General features: G+C 41.1%; 1 protein-coding gene across 1 annotated transcript in view; it reads left to right on the top strand.

Annotated features, from left to right (window-relative positions):
- klhdc8b (kelch domain containing 8B) overlaps positions 1 to 17970 on the top strand; it is a 173426-nt gene that overhangs the window by 87439 nt on the left and 68017 nt on the right. The window contains exon 2 of the mRNA XM_030734548.1: positions 14536 to 14700. Within this exon, the coding sequence (XP_030590408.1) occupies positions 14536 to 14700 (165 nt within the window). The remainder of the gene's footprint in view (positions 1 to 14535; positions 14701 to 17970) is intronic.

The raw sequence follows: 17970 nt of genomic DNA, 5'->3' as shown, positions 1-17970 counted from the left end.
TGTACCAGGGAACAACAAATTTAGTCTTTTTGCAGTTTGGCAGTCAGTTGAAACTTTTGAGCTTTTGAAAATAAGGGACTGTGTATAAAAATGACTTTAACTCCAAAAAAAGTTCTTACAATACCTTTTTCAAACGTCTTGAATTATCTCAGTTTTTTTTATTAAAACCCACTGTGTACAGAGGCAGACTGTACACAAAAAAATGTATCATTAACCAAAATCTTAAACCTAACCATCTATTTTTGGTGCCTAAACTAAGTGGGATAGTTCCTTTCCCCCCTTTTTTTTTATCCTAGCCGAAACAACCTGTGAAAACAAGAGAAATGTTGTAACATAGTGAAAGTTAAGCTGAAAAAGCAAATTGTGCGTCACCCTGGAGTTGAGTGGATTGAGCGTTTGTAACTTCTCCAGCCTCCAAATTTGTATTTTTGTCGCTTTTTAACCTGGAAGCTCACTGCTCAATATTACCTACATTGGCAGGGCAAAAGGACTTCTGCTGAATCAGATGGTTACTGTATGACCTCATAGTACATGGAGGGTACTACCTCCTGATTGTATGCAACTGATAACAACTGATAACAGCAATACAATTGGTGTATAATATCTGAGTATTAGGTGACAGATTTTTTTCTGCTAGAACGTAGTAACAGGACTTCACCCAAACCCTGGGGCCAGCCCGGTAATATCTCATCCTCTCTAATGTGGAAGGTAAGAAAGAGGAAAGGAGTAAAGGATTGGAGGGAACTTTTAAAAAGGGAACTCTAAAGAAGGAACAGAGAAATTTAAGAAATTATTTATCTAGCATTGTGTAAAACAAAAAAGGGTAAGAAGCAAAGAGTGAAATAAGAGAAGAAAGGCTTATTGATCTGCTGTTGAGTGTCATTGTTGAGTGTTCATTAGGAAGAGTGCAGTGCTCTTTAAATATCTTTAAATTAGGGATGTCCTTGTTAATGTGCCAAAACAGCATAATGAGCTGCTCGGCTGTTACTACATGAACAAAGCTTTTGAGTACTCTAGTTAAGTACTGTACCTTTGGAATACGGCGCAGATTCAGAAACGATTAAGTAGACTTTTAGATGAGGACTACTGGGAAACATTTAGTCCTGTAATAACTTTTTTTAGTTAGCAGTCTTTGGATACCCTTTAAATCCTTTCTCTAGTTTTTGGAATTTCCATAAAACTTTACTCAACTTTAGTGAAATTAATGAAGATAATAAAGCCGCCTTTAACTGCAGCTCTCCACCATCTTCTCCATTAGGCCTTCAGCTCTTTGTTCATGTCCACTTGAAGTTCCTGTTCTACAGCATGTGGCTTTTGAAATGAGGTCCCTTCCATAAGTGGTTCCTAGAAATATGTGCTACAAACTGCAACAGTAAATGTGTTTTTTCAAAGCAGTGTGAAGAAGACTAGGTTTCATAAAAAGGAAACATTTTTAATGATGTCTGAATAGTTACTAAATGATACCTGTGTAGGTATGGAGGTGTCTAGAGGAGAAGGCAGTGGACTTTTTAACCAGACTGAGTGAGAGAATGCCTGAGGAATGGAGAAGAAGTGCACTGGTACTGACTTTCAAGAACAAGGCTGATGTGCAGAGCTGTAGTAACTACAGAGGGATATGGGAAAGAGTTGTTGAAGGTAGGTTAAGAAGGGAGCTGATGATAAGTGAGCAGCAGTTTGGCTTCATTCGTTCATGTTTGCTTTGAGTGTGTTGATGAAGAAGTATGGAGAAGGTCAGAAGGAGCTGCACTGCGTCTTTGTGGATCTAGAGAAAGAATATAATAGGGAGCCAAGAGAGGAACTGTGATACTGCGTGAGGAAGTCGGGAGTGGTGGAGAAGTGTGTGAGGATGGTGCAGGACAAACACTGCTCAAAGAAAATTAAAGGAACATTTTGAAAACACATCAGATCTGGGAAAAATCATGCTGGATGTCTATTACTGATATGAAAATGAAAATGATTGACCTACAGGGGACTGAATTCATAGAACCTGAAAATCAAAGTGAAAAAATGATGCAGCAGGTTAGTCCATTTTCCCAAAATTTCATTGCAGCAACTCAAAATGGTACTCAGTAGTTTGTATGGCATGCTCCTAATGATGCAATGGACAGCATCCTGGGGTATCTCCTCCCAGATCTGGACCAGGTCATCACTGAGCTCCTGGACAGTCTGAGGTGCAGCCTGGTGGTGTTGGATGGACCAAAACATAATGTCCCAGAGGTGTTCTATTGGATTTAGGTCAGGTGAGCATGGGGGCCAGTCAATGATATCAGTTCCTTCATCCTCCAGGAACTTCCTGCATACTCTCACCACATGAGGCCGGGCAGTGCTGGGCAGTGAGCACAGGGCCCACCAGAGGACATCAGGTCCTTAGGCCACCCTCATGAAGTCTGTTTCTCATTGTTTGGTCAGAGAGCTTCACACCAGTGGCTGCTGGAGGTCATTTTGTAGCTCTGGCAGCGCTCATCCTGTTGCACAAAGGAGCAGATACTGGTCCTGCTGATGGGTTAAGGACCTTCTATGGGCCTGTCCAGCTCTACTGGAGTTACTGTCTGTCTCCTGGAATCTCCTCCAGGAGCTCGTGAGACTGTGCTGGGAGACACAGCAAACCTTCTGGCAATGGCATGTATTGAGGTGTCATCCTGGAGGAGATGGACCACCTGTGTAACCTCTGTAGGGTCCAGGTATCACCTCATGATACCAGTAGTGACACTGACCCTAGCCAAATGCAAAACTAGTGAAAAAGAGTCAGAAACGAGGAGGGAAAAATGTGAGTGTCCTCCACCTGTAAAACCATTCCTGTTTTGATGGTTGTTTCATTGTTGCCCCTCTGGTGCACCTGTTGTTAATTTCATTAACACCAAAGCAGCTGTAACTGATTAACAACCCCCTCTGCTCAAACATCAATGAGGGTCAAACATCAATGAGAACATGATGTGAGTCTTTATAGATATGGCTTGTAGGCACCCTTGTTCACCTGTTTGTAGTCTGATGTGTGTTTTCATAAAAAATCATGATCTGTGATGTTCAAAATTGTAATCAGTGAAACCTGATTATGTTGAGGAGCTCTAGCAGTGGTGTGAATATGTGTAAAACTGTGGTGGTCTTGACATCCTTGAAAACAGGGTGTTCATAACATGAGCCAAACATTGAGAAAAATGTGTATTTTAACCCACACCCTGATCGTTAAGCAGCAGTTTTGGTGCCTAAACCTAGTAAAGCAGTGTGTGGCAACAAAGGGGCAGCACGGTGGCGCAGTGGTTAGCACCGCTGCCTCACAGTTAGGATACTGGGACCCCTGGGTTCGATTCCATCTTGGTATGTTTACCATTCTTCTTCCTGGCAAGCATAACCAATGTAACGACAGAGGACAGTGAAAATCAGAAAAAATCCTCCAAAATCTATTTGACAAAGCAGATTAGCAGCACATGCAGTAAATGCATTTTGAAATCTCACTCCTGGCCTTCTGCTCTCTGCTCGGCCTTTTCCTTTTAACTTCACTGTCAACTTTTTTTTTTTTTTTTGCTGGCCTTAAGTGTCTTTAATCCAGAGAGTCTGGATTCAGGAAGCCTCTAAAAATAGGAGAGCGTCCCTGATTATTTATCACTGGCCAGATTATATAAGCACTCTGCCAACCTCACCGAAACTAAAGAGGCCAATAAGTTATTAGTAAACAAAAGTTTCAAAGGCAAACAAAACAAAAAAACCCTCTTTTAAGGTAGACTTGACTTTATTAACCTTTAGAAAGGACAAAGCTGGATAATGTGAACCAATGACTCAACTAAACCATGTGAACAGACAGCCTAACTGAATGTGAATTCAAATTCAAATTAATTCCCGATAAGAAGAAAAAAAAAAACAATTCTTTTTACAGTGTTTCTTTTTTCACTGTGCAATCCAAAACATCACAAGTGATGAAGGAGACTGAAGGACTAAGTATTCATTATTAGTTATTAAGTGTTACTAATATAGTCCTCTCTCTCCCTTTAGCCACTGACCTATAAAGGTAACAAATGCGCAGCAGAACACACTCATATTTGGCCAAATATGTCATATCTGGAATTCTGGTGCTATTTTACTATATATGGTAGAAAAGAAATATTGTGCTTCAATTTTGATGTAGTTATGCCAGATTATGAAGCAAGCAGCCAAATAAACTTGTGGAGGAAGAATCAGATGAAAGCTGGCATTTGATGTTATGAGATTTTTAAAAAAGCATTTAAAAGTAAATGTAAACTGTAAATATATGTAATAATTTCAGTCAAAATGTTAATCATTAATTATTATATTAATAATTATTATTAATAATAAATTAAATCTGACTAAAGGGTGTAGATGGTAGGTGTACCTACAAGCAACCCTTGTACTTTTTGATAATCTTCATGCCCATTTAGAAATAATATTACAGCTAAATGGCTTTCTGTCCTGGGCGTTTTATGTTTCCGCCCTTATGGTTCTGTTTCATCGTGTTTCTTAGTTTACTTATTTAGATTCTTAGTTTGTTTAATGTTCTGTATTTGTTAGTTATAGTTATAGTTATTTATATTGAATCCCTGTTGCCTCTGTGGTACCACCGTGTCTGTCTTGTCCCTCTTTCATGTCCCTGGTCTCATGTGTTGTTGTTGTTGTTGTTGTTGTATTTCCTGTGTGGTGTGTCAGGTCTGCGTTCCTGTCTCCATCTGCTTCCTGTTTTACTTGGTCAGTTTTTGTCTCTTGTGCGCTGTGTTTAGCTTTACTTCCGTGCCTCGTTTTGTGATTGTGTCCAGCTGTGCTCCCCACCTGTTCCCTAATTATCCCTCTGTGTATTTACTGTCTCTGTCTTCCCCTTGTCTCTTGTCTTTTTGTTGTTGTCTGGCTGTGTCTCCTCTGTTCTTTGTATTCCTAATGCTCTTAGTTACATCTCCCAGTTTAGGTTTATTTCAGTTTGTTCATTTGCCTTGGTTACTTTGCTGCTACACGTACCGCCACAATAAAGGCTCACCTTTTGTCATTTATAACTGCCGGCTCCTGAGTCCTGCTTCTGGGTTCTCACCTCCACACACCAGCCACACAGTTCACTCACGCACTGTGGTGCTTTCAGTGTTTGATGGAAACATGCTTTAGAACAAATCTGGTGTAAAGCTCGCAGGATGCCATGCTTTGCATTAACTATGATGAGTGATGTTATGGTAGAAGAAAGGAAAATTGCCAAACTACAAGCATCTTTATTATGTATGTATGTAAGGCTCTGCACTGTAATGTTTCTTAACACATGACAGATCCCTGGTTTGAGACCAGTAGGAAACCCCAAAGCAGGCTTGCATCAGCAAAGGTGTAAAAATCTGCCAGATCTGTCTGCTGTGGCGAGCACTTGTGAATAAGGGAGTAGCTGCATAAAAGCTTCTATATGCAATTCAGATCAGCAACACTAACATGGTTAATGTGATGGAAAAATACCTATACTGCTCTGCTGCATTTGAGACATTGAATGGTTTAGGCTTTGCTGCCGGGCTGCATAAAAATGCTTTCCCTTTGTAATCTGCTTTCAACAAACAGCCCTCAAAACAAAAAGTCTAACTTTTTGTCTCCATTATGAATTGTTATTTATGGTTCAGCTCATGTCCTATTTATGTCAGCGAACAAATTTAATTCACAAGTTTTCAATTTCAGAGTACATGGAAAGGTGGTACAATTAGTTTTTGTGTTTAATGGGTTTTTACCTTTCAGCATATCTCAGTTATTGTTATGTTTTGGTATCATAACCCAGTTTGATAGCAGACACTACAGAGGATGATCCACATATAGTGTTTTTTAAAGATTGTGTGTGTTTTTAATGGCAATTCTTTTCAGTGTAGTCAGCCAAAGAAAAAAAAAAGAGAGATGAAAGCACTTCACTACGCTCTGTTTTACAGTTTGGCATCCATCCTGAAAACAGGCCACGTAGGGCAGCAACAAGTTTTTTGTAATGCAGAAACATATTTTCACACAGTAAAATATTACTTTCAAAGCAGAAACATATTTTCTTCATGTTGATGATACTGTGATTATGAGTAGTTTGAAAATTGTGTTTAAAGAAACATATAGCAGCCACATATTTTTCTTCCTTTCTGTGCTATCACCATAGTAGAGCATGCAATACCAAGGCTGAACGCTGTATTAGTGCGGGATGCAAATGGATATGGAGTCATGGAAAAAATATATGAGGGTGCATGATAAAAGGATAAAATGATAGGCAAGAGGAAAGAGGAGGGCGAGAGGGGACGGATGAAGCAGTCAATTAAACCGAATGGGGGACGAGAAAGGCGAAGGAAAATGATGAAAGTAAAGTGAAAGTTGCAGCGAGAGGAGCAAAAAAGAGAAGGAAAATAATGATGAGGGACAGGCAGCGGGAGATCAACAAGAGAGGGACACAGACAGAGAGTGATGAAAGATGTTGTGCTTAAGAGGAATCAAAGCAGCAGACTTGAGTACGCTACAAAAGAGAAGGACAAAAATATAAAGAATAACTAATGTGGAACAACTCCCATACATCCACAATGTGCTTCATGTCTACCATCACTGGTATATGTGCAGTTGCGTGCGTCATTGTGTTTGATGATTTTTATATTCGGCAAAGCTCTTTTCTTTCCACTTTGCTTCAGGTAATGACTCAGTGGTCTGGCTTTGAGTGGTGACAGATTTTGCTTGCCAAGCACCAACCTGCCAAACAGGCACCCCATAAAAAAAAAAAACAGTCTGTAGGGTACGCTGCAGTTGCCATGGAGTCTCCAGGGGTGACGGTCAGAGAATAGACCACAGTTTCCTTAATTAGAGGATGCAATCTGAGTACAGCTGGGCCAGAAGACAAGAGCACACATGCCATCCCTGATGGGATTCAGGGAACACACACACATTACTGTATATACAGCTCAGTATGTCTGTGTAGTTTTAGGTCCACTCCACAAATACCTGACACAACATAGGAGAGCCACCCCAGCAGGACAAGACTCAGCTGTACTCCTGCATTTGAAGGAGAAAGGACACTGTGTTGTGGATGCCAGTGTTCACATTTCGGATAGAGAAGACAGATGGAATAAAGGAGGTCATCTACGTCCACTGTGAATGACAGTGGCCACAGAGGTGGTGGCTTACGACACCTCTCTCAGCCCTTCCCGGGCGTTTCAACCCCAGTCACCTCTTGCCTCAGGTGACCTCAATAGCTCACATCACGGCGGGGTGGGCCAACGTCTTGCAGAGGTTTTCTCTGCTGGCTCCGGTGACCGGATTCCTTTTTTTCACACCTTGGCTCAAGTGACGACTCACACGATCCGTAGCGGGTTAACAACCCTCAGGTTTCTGTATGACTTTATCAGTTGCTCACGTTGTGGAGGAATTTTGGCACGCTCTCCTTTATAACATTGTTTCAGTTCATTCAGGTTTGTGGGCATTGCTTACTCTCTTAAATCCCGTGGAAGCTGTAAGGGTCTGCTTTTCACAGCACTGCACAGAGACCTGTGAAAACTTTCTTTTTCTCATGAGTGGATGTAAAAGATGGACGTAGCTACTGTGAGATCACTCAAGTGCTATTAAAGTACTATCTTGAAGCTTCCAGCTGAGCATTTTGGGCTAGACATGATGGCCAACGGGCCAGATCTGACAGAGAAATCAAGAGGTTCTGATTATATGGCAGTGACTTATCACTCACATTGTCAGTCTGCCCCAAAGCAATCCATACTTTGTACTTTATAAAATGACTCTAATGTGTTTCTACAAGGGGAAGCACTTCAGATTATAAATGAGTATAAATATCTTGGGCTCACTTTGGACTCTACTTTAACAGTTAAGCTAAAAATGTGTCCAACATTGTAAAACTGTACCTGCATAATTTCATGCAAATCAGACCATTCCTGTCGGTCAGTGCAGCTATGCTGTTGCTACACTCTATGCCTTTTTTTTTTTCAATATTAAGTATTGTTTCACTACCATGTCATTAACAGGTGAAACATTGCTTTATTCAACAGAATCATTATTCACAAAGCCTAAAAAGTAAAAATCCAACTTCATTTCATCTCTGTAAAAGCTTCCATCTCCGGGGAAGTGTAAAAACACAGCAAACTGTTTGATATATAAGGTTCTACATGGACTTGCCCCCACCTCCTTTTATTCATCAAAAGACGGATCGTGGAGTCGGCACTGGAGCGACCACCACAGGGGACTGTGAGATGCTGTATACTGCAGCTGCACTGCATTTGGACAAACTGTGCTGTCAGTAAAGGGAACTAAATGTTGGAATAGCTTTCCAAAGACAGTAAAGGAGCACTCCGCACATCTTAAACAGTGGCTGTAGGCACACCAGGCATGTTTACACTTTATATATATATATAGATCTCCATTGACATGTGTTGGCCTTATTACATAAAAAAGAAGAAATCGTAACTTTTAGTCTTGCCACATCAGATTCGAATTTTTCTTACTATTGTGATTTCTTTTGATTATGATTTATCAGTTATACTACTTTTAAAGTGGATAGAATGTAGATTAATTTATTAGGCTGTACATTATTAAAGTTATTAAAGTTATAATAGCTATAATAGAGTTGTAACAGCTACAGTTATTAGAGTTACAGAGCAATCTCTATTTGGCTTCATCAGTGGGTAGAAACTGGGTATGGAAACATTAGGGCCTAGCGGTCCGATTGTATTCCTTTGTTAACCTATTAAATCAAGACTTTAAATGAAAATGATGGAAAGTACTACTAATTTATATAAAATATTTCAAGAGTGGTTTAATTCTTTGTCTTCTCCCATTTGGCTTATTCACCATGAAATCGTGACAGCATACCTCATCTTTGATTCATTGTCTGATAAAACTGAAGCTTCCCCGGAGATGGAAGCTTTGTTTTTAACAGAAGGGATTCTTTTACACATCCAAGCTCGCTGCTTGCTTAATGATTTTCCCCACATTTAATCTCAGGGAAAAATAAGTTCTGATTTCATTGTACTAGGAAGCTCTTATCATACTGCTGCGGCAAAGTGTTAAAGCTCAGTAAAAGTAATTTAGTCTGATAGACTGTTTGACAGGTGTTTTCTTTGTGCAGTGTTGAATTACTTTGCACACATCCTGCTTGTAGCATTTTTTGCTCTCTTACAGACACTCACACATTAACCTGGTTGTTATTTGATTCATTGCACTTCGCCTTGTATTCTCTTTTCTATTTGACCTTTGACACTCGCAGTAAGAAATGACTAAGAATTCAACACGCTATCAATATTCTCTTAAGGCCTGGCACTTTCTTTTCTTTCTTGTTTTTTTTTTTGTCATATAGAAGCTTAATTTAGGATTTAGAAGGTCATCATTTACCTTGAACTCTAATTTATGCGTTTCCTGCCTGTAGCCAGCTAATATCATAGTCTTTTTGATAACTACAGCATCAAATTTTGCTGTGATCACACACTCGGGCACACTCACACCATCATGAAGTGAAAACGACGCCAGTTTTGCTTTCGGGGCTGGTTATGATTTCTCATTGTTCACTGTGAAGTGCACATCTGTCTGTCATTGCAGGCTGTGAAGTGTGAATGACTAAAGCCGTTACAAAGCATTTAGGAGAAAATCACAAAGGGATTTAGGATCCAGACTCCAATGCCACACTTTGTCACTGCTACGCACACATGCACACAAACTTAAACACTGGAGCCTTCATTTCCTGGAAATTGGTACTCACTTCAGCTCTTCCTTGTCCTTGCAATCCTTCATTTGCAGAACCTTTATATTTTGACATGGTGGAAATTACACCTCGTGTCGTGAACACAGACAGACGTTTGGAATGACAGCTCCGAAGCTCTGCCGATGCCTTTTTCATTAACTTGTCTTCTTCACTGATTCAAGATTCAAGAAGTTTATTGTCATGTACACCGCAAAACACTGTGGTTATGCTGAGCAATGAAATTCTTACTTGCGACTGCTTTACAAACAATTGAAATAAGCAACTAAGTTAAAATAAAATTTAAGAACTAGTATATTAGGAAAGTAAAAGTAGAAAATAAAAATAAATAAATAATAAAGCAAGTCCAATATATACAGATATATACAGATGAAAGAAAGGCAGGTAATCACAGTTTGGTAATCAGTCAGTGGTTCAGTAGCCTGATGGCCTGTGGATAGAAACTGTTTTTTAGTCTGGTTGTTCTTGCTTTTACACTCCTGTAACGTCTGCCAGACGGCAGGAGTGTGAACAGTGTGTGCTGTGGGTGGGTACGGTCCTTGATGATGTTGTGTGCCCTCTTTATTACCCGGGTATTATAAGTGTCCTGTAGTGATGGGAAGGCAGCTCCACAGATGAATTGTGCTGTTTTGATGACACGCTGGAGAGCCTTCCTGTCCTGACTGGTGCAGTTTCCATACCACACCGTGATGGAGTTTGTCAGGATGCTCTCCACAGTGCATCTGTAAAAGTTGCTGAGGAGCTTAGGGGATAATCCGAATTTCCTCAGTTTCCTTAAGAAGAAGAGTCTCTGCTGAGCTTTCTTGACAGTCTGTGTTGTGTTGTAGGTCCAGGTGAGGTCTTCACTGATGTGGGTGCCAAGGAATTTGAAAGTCTTCACTCTCTCCACCTGAGTCCCGTTGATGAATAATGGAGCATGCTGGTCTCTTCTCTTCCTCGGGTCAATAATCATCTCCTTAGTCTTCTCTGTATTTAAGGAGAGATTATTTTCCTGGCACCAGGACACCAGCTGGGCCACCTCTTCCCTGTAAGCTGCTTCCTCTCCCCCAGTAATCAGCCCAATGACGGTGGTGTCGTCAGCAAACTTGACGATGGAGGTGTTGCTTTGGGAGGGGATGCAGTCGTAGGTGAAGAGGGTGTACAGGAGAGGACTGAGCACACAGCCTTGTGGGGTCCCAGTGCTCACTGTCTTTGTTTCTGATGTCCTGGTACCAACTCTGACTGCCTGAGGTCTGTCTGTAAGGAGTAAAGCAAAACTTTCCAAGTTTGAAACTGCTTTACAAAGCTCTGTAGGAGGCATATGAATGATGGCAGTGCAGGTTAACACGCACCTGCCTTATGCTGCTTTAGGCTATACTCAACAAGGAAAACTGCAAGATATCACAAAATTATAAGTTATACATATTTCTATGGAATATGATGGAGACTACCAGAAATACAACAATGAAGACATGAAAGCAGAAAAAAAAATTCTAAGGAGTTCATGGAAGACTATTTTTTGTTTGTTTGTTTGTTTGCTTTTATATACACTAACCAGCCACTTTTTAACTTAAACCTTGCTTCTACTGGGTTTCCCCTCTTTTGTCTTTGGATCTGCCTAAATCCTTCACATACAGTCAGATTCAGTCAGATGGGTAAGCGTGTCCAAACCTTTGACTGGTACTGTATTTTGGTCCATGCTGACATGATGGCATCAAACAGTTGCTGCACATTTGTCAGCTGCACATCCATGATGCAGATCTCCTGTTCCAGCAAAGCTGCTCTATTGGATAGAGATCTGGTGACTGTGGAGGTCATTTGAGTACAGTCAGCTCACTGGGACAAGGTCAACAACAATACACAGGTAGGCTGTGGTGCTGCTTAACAATGCTTAATTGGTACTAAGGGGTCCAATGTGTACCAAGAAAATATCACCAACACCATTACACCAGCTGCCTGAGCCCTTGATATAAAGCTGGATGGATCCATGCTTTCATGTTGTTTATGGCAAATTCTGACCCTTCCATCCAAATGTTACAGCATAACTCAGTCCAGGCAACGTTTTTCAAGAATCAAGAATCAAGAATCAAGAATGCCTTTATTAGTCCCACAAATGGGGAAATTGCAGTTAACAGAACATCCATCCAAAACAAAAACATAACACAGACAGGGGGGGGACAGATGTCTGAGGTCATGCAACCGTTTCACAACGGCGCTACCTTTAGCAGAGAGACAGAAAGAGATACATTGGGATAGTTAGGTTCAAAAAAATCATCTCATACTGTGTTCATAAAGAACACCTTACGAGGTTCCAAAAAACACCTCAGCAAAAAGCATATTGCACATATAAAGCCGGGATAGCAGTATGGTGGGTAGGGTCAGGGTCAGGAGGGGACGCAGATGGAGACGAGAGGGTGGGGGCATTGTGGAGCCCAGATGCCAGCTCCCAGGCAAACAGTTTGCTGATAGTGATGGAAGTTCATCAGCAGCCTTGGTACACCAGATCCAGCTTCACAAATCACAGAGAGGGCTGAGGGGGATAGCGGCCTTCACACATAGTTCTGGAGAGATATGATTGCCAGCCAAGGCCGGCTAGGGAGCCGAATTCTGATAATGCAGGTGTTGTTTTGGAACAGGCTGCTTGTTTTTTCAACAGCCTTCAGTCTCACTGGGAAACCATTCAATAAATCCAATAATCCAAATTCATTAGTTACCGTCCTCACTGAGCAGAACCGTACCTTATCTCCAGATCGAACCCCTCTCACCTGCTACTCCCCAAGTCTACGGCTCAGGTTCATCAGGCTTTGAGTCTGAGTCTGTACCATTCTGGTCAGCCCATCCACCTGGGTCGGCAGCCTCTGCAGATGTCGAACTGCCGTCCAGGTTTTCTTGATTTCACGGTAAATCAGGTATCCTCCAAGCCCAAACAGAAAAGATACCGCTACCAGATAGCCAAATATGTAAGCGTCTTCCACGTCTTCCACCTCTAGGGCCGAGAAGCACACAGGTCTCCACGAGCTCCAAGAGTCGATGACGTATCCAACCGGGTCTGTTCCACTCGGACACGCAGGCTCCCCTTTCCCAGATCTCATAGTGGAAAAAATTCGATCCATGGTCTTGAAGGCCCAGTTTGCCAAATCCATATTGCTCTCAATCTCAATCCAGACGTCTATTATCCAATTTTGGTGAGCCTGTGTGAGTTGTAGACATAGATTTTTGTTCTTAGCTGACTGCTGCAGCCTGCTGTAGCCCCTCTGCTTTAATGTTCAATATGTTGTGCATTCAGAGACGCATACCTCGGTTGTTATTTGAGTTATTGTTGCCTTCCTATAAGATCACAGCAGTCTGGCCATTCTCCTTTCATCTCTGGCATCACTGGATATTTTCTCCATTTTGGACTATTGTAAACCACAGACATGGTTGTGTGGGAAAATCCCAGTAGACTGGCAATTTTTGAGATATTCAGACCTGCCCGGTCGGCACCAACAACCTTGCCGGGAAAAAATGTGCATATCTGTGTAGCTCTGTGGGAGCATACCCACTGAAACCTAAAGATGATTGAAACAGAGAATTTGAACAGTTTTTGGGCTGGAATAAGAGGAATACATGAGTGTAAGAGGATTATTGAACAGACTTTAGCTTTCTTTTGTGCTGAGCGTTCTTGGAGAGTGAGTTTCAGTCAAATATTGAGTACTTCAGAAACTAAACACTAAAGCTAGAAACTGCAGTTTTTATGTGTTTATGTTTCAAAGTCTATTGTGTCTCTCACTGTCCCACACAAACATCCTGGTTTCACATGTTTAGTTCTTTAGGATCTGCTCACCCTGAACCCAGCAGCGAGGGCATTATTTCATTGTGTATTTTTCGTTATTTTTGTTGCCATGTTGCGTTTTCCTTTGCTGCTTTATTTATTTATGTATTTATGTGAGTATGAAAAAAATTCTTACATGGGACCCGTTATATTTCCAGTGTTATTTTTAGTTTTGTGAAGCCAGTCTGTGGATTAGTCTCTCCTCTCCATGTGGATGCATAGCGACACACTATATGCAGTGACAGTGTTCTTGCTGCGGCATTTATTTCATGTACAACAGTAAAATTGGATTTAGTCAGTCCTAAGTGCTGAACTGTGTGAGGATTGCTACATTCTGAATGACAGATTTATTATTGCTCTGTTTTTCACAGTTTAAGTCACAGCTTCATTGGTTCGTCATCTGCCTGGCTGCCTGAGTTGCTCCTTTCTCTCTAGTCTTGTTCCTCTCTCTCTTTCTCCACATTTAAGTTGTTACAACTTCTTGGAGCACTAATGGGCTGTTAATCTCTCCTCTCCTCTCCTCTCCTCTCCTCTCCTCTCCTCTCCTCTCCTCTCCTCTCCTCTCCTCTCCTCTCCTCTCCTCTCCTCTCCTCTCCTCTCCTCTCCTCTCCTCTCCTCTCCTCTCCTCTCCTCTCCTCTCCTCTCCTCTCCCTCCTGCAGTATATCACCAGGAACACCTTGTTTGCTGCTTCAGCACTTTCCCCTTCTTTTCCCCGTGCCTTTCTGTATATAGTAATGACACTGCAGCGTTTGGGAATTTCCTTGTGGAAAATGTGTTTTGTGTGGGAGTTGTCATGGGAGGTAAATATTGTGGATTGCCTGAATGACTGGAGATGGATGAGACAGATAGCCGGCATGACAGGTGGACCAGAAATGGCAGGATGAAAGGTTGCAGCTATTAGCTCTTCAGAGAGGTGTTGGCAGCATTTTTTCCTCAGTTCACCACACATTAACTTAACAAGGCTGAGAACAAATAAACTGACCGCATTGTTGCAAGAGTAGAGGGTAATGAGATCTTAAAAAGCTTTTAATATGCACTCTGTCTTTCTTGTATATCTCTCTGCAGATGGAAAACTGTATGCGCTGGGGGGTATGGGAGCAGACACTACACCGCAGGCCCTGGTTAGGGTGTATGAGGCAGAGAAGGACCAATGGCAGCCAATGACATCTATGCCCACACCGCGGTATGGAGCCACACCCTTCGTAAGAGGAACCAAAATCTACGTGATGGGTAGGAAAAAAATCATATAAATGTTCCACGTGCTACAAGCTGCTAGTGTGACTGTGTTAGCATGCGCTGGGATTCAACTAAAAGCTGTAGAGTTGTATTTAAGGACAGAGAAACACAGTGTTTGAGTTTTTTTCCTGTAGAGTCCTATGAGTCATTTCAGTGTGAAAAAGCTTTTTGCTTTTTTTTTTTTTCTCTTTAGTTTCAAGAAGATGTACATGAACTAGTTTTCACTGCATAGTCAGAAGTTTATATACACTCATCATGGGAATGAATGCCGTGGTAATGTTGGGCTTTAATGACTTTAAAAAACAGGAATTGGGTCCATAAATTTGAATTGATTTTGGATTTCCTCTAATTAACACAGGGTCAAAATTATACATACAGGCTCAAATATATACATACACCCCATTAATATATAGTTAAATGTTCCTCAGCAAGTTGCACCTCGACCATCAGCACCATCAGCAAGCTTCAGGCATAATTCTGGCTGGATATTTGATCACTCTTCTTAGCAGAATTGGTAGAGTTCATTTAAATTGGCTGTATTTTAAGCATAGTACACAAACTTTTAATAGGGTTGAGGTTGTGGCTTTGGGAAAGCCATTCCAAAAGCTTAATGTTAGCCTGCTTTATCCATTCCTGTATTTGGGGTCATTGTCCTATTGGAACACCCAACTATCAACTATCCAGCAGTTCATTTGAGGTGAAGGTGAAGAATTTGGAGGTAGTCCTTCATTAGTCCATCTGCTTTGTGCAATGTACTGTACCATATTTGACAGTTATTACAGTTTTCTTATGTTTGAAAACATCACTTTTACTCTTCCAAACATACCTCTGGTCATTTTGGCCAAGTAGCTCAATCTTTGTCTCGTCTGACTATAAACCTTTTCCCCAGTAGGTGTTTGGCTTGCCCATGTGGGCAGCTGCGGGTTCTTTCTTGGTTGGTACCCTCTCAATCCACGATGAAGTAAAACTCTCTTCACTGTGAACAGTGATGCTGATGTTCCAGCAGTTTCCAGTTCATTGCAGGCTTGAGTGTTGGTGGTTCCTGGGTTGTTCCGGAACATCCTAAACAATTTCCTGTCACCAAAGGGTGAAAGTTTGGACCTTCATACAGACCTTGGCAAAATGGTTACTTATGGACAACTGTTTGAACTTGGATGTGTGGTTGTTTAGAAATGACTCCAAGAGACCTTCCCAACTTTTGTAAATCTACAATTCTCCTTGTTAGAGTTTCTTGTACTTGTTTTGTGTATTGGTCCAATGACTGCTATTAAACAAATCCTTTATATGCTGGCAAGGAGAAACTACTAGTTTTAGTCAGTCATGATCACTAATTGACCCAGACACACCCACCACCTGGTGTAGCCTATTTAATAGGATTGTAGGATCCACAGCATCAAAATCTGATCTCAGATCTAACAAAACCAGAAGAGTATAATTTCCAGCATCTGAAGCGATCAAAATGTCACGTGTAACCCTAAGAAGGGCTATTTCAGTTGAATGTAGTTTATGAAAATCTGACTGAAATTAAAAAAAAAAAGAAAAAGTGATGCCTTTCCAAAAAAGCTAAAAGCTGCTCAGTTTCAGCCTCTTCTAAAATGTTTGACAAGAAAGATAAGGTTAGATTTTTTTCAACCAGGGTTGAACAATATCATGCTTAAAGTAGGTGGAAAAAAAAACAGCTAACAGGGATACAACCACATGAGAGCATACTGCATTAAAAACTTTCATTAAAAACTTTCCATTTCAATTTGCCTGTGAGATTAGTGATACGTGTCAGTGTTATAGGAGAAAAAGAATACAGGTTTACAGAACAAGATGAATCACTAATAGATTATAAAGGTACAATGCTTGGATAAGCATTTCTAACTTTATCTACGAAATAATTGAGAAAAGGGTTACAGCTAGGTATCATCTGCATAACAATGAAAATTTATGCAATGCTTTTTAATAATACTGCCTAAGGGGAGCATGTATAGCATAAATAAAATTGGTCCTAGCACAGAACCCTGTGGAACTCCATAATTAACCTTAGTGTGCGAAGAAGACTCCCCATTTACATGAACAATTTGGAGTCTGTTAGATAAATATGATTCAAACTACTGCAGTACCTTTAATACCTATGGCATGCTCTAATCTCTGTAATAAATATTATGGTCAACAGTACTGAATGCTGCACTGAAGTCTAGCAGGACAAGCACAGAGATGAGTCCATTGTCAGAGACCATGAGAAGATCGTTTGTAACTTCACTAATGCTGTTTCTGTACTGTGATGAATTCGGAAACCTGACTGAAACTCTTCAGATAAACCGTTCCTCTGCAGATGATCAGTTAGCTGTTTTACAACTACTCTTTCAAGAATCTTTGAGAGAAAAGGAAGGTTGGAGATTGGCCTATAATTAGCTAAGACAGCTGGGTCAAGTGATGGCTTTTTAAGTGATGGTTTAATGACTCCCACCTTGAAAGCCTGTGCTGAGTGCCATTATGTTCATGTTCAAGTTCTAGTTCAAGCGAGTTTAGTGTTTTGTGCTGCTGGCACCTGTCCAGCTCTGTTAATGTTTTGTGCTCTAGCTAATAAAGCTGAAAAATAAGTTTAGTTTTTGTCTCTGGAGTCCTGCTTTGGGGTCCTCTGTCTGCCTGCCACAGCATTTCATGACATTTTAAAAGACCACTTCGAGTCCACCACCACGGCCTGGCAGCTGCAGTGTAGTGACAAAGGAGCGTTCTCTCAGGCAAAGTTCAGTTAAATTAATAAACTCTGACATTGCCAAGTCTATGTTATAAACATAAAATCCATGTTCGGGTGCACACAACCCAGCCCTTTTTTTATCTCCACTCATCCTCAGCCAGGGGAAGTAATTGGACCATCATAATCCAAAGGTAGCACAGATGTATGTCTGGACATGGCAACCTAATAGAAACTCCCGCAGACCACCAGGTCAGAAATCCATACACTGCAGCTGACTCACCTCAGAGGATGGTTAAACACAGATTTCTCAGTTAGGTGATACCTTATCTCCAAAGCTATCTCAGTTTTACCTGTGTGCAAGCCCTTTTTTGATGCTGTCAGCTCTTCTTTGGGTTGGGATTATCCCGGCCTTCAAGCAGCAATGGATGCACAAGAACAGCAGAAAAACCGACACAGGACCATAACGGTCCTGATGGAATCTCATCTTCTGACAGATTTGTAACAAAGTTTGTCAATCGTAAAAACCACAGAGATATCTGCAGACAGAAATGTGGATAATATAAGGATTAAAAACAAAA

This window comes from Archocentrus centrarchus, chromosome 7 (genome assembly GCF_007364275.1).
Source record: "Archocentrus centrarchus isolate MPI-CPG fArcCen1 chromosome 7, fArcCen1, whole genome shotgun sequence".
NCBI lineage: Eukaryota > Metazoa > Chordata > Actinopteri > Cichliformes > Cichlidae > Archocentrus > Archocentrus centrarchus.
This window is presented reverse-complemented; position numbering and strand designations above follow the sequence as displayed.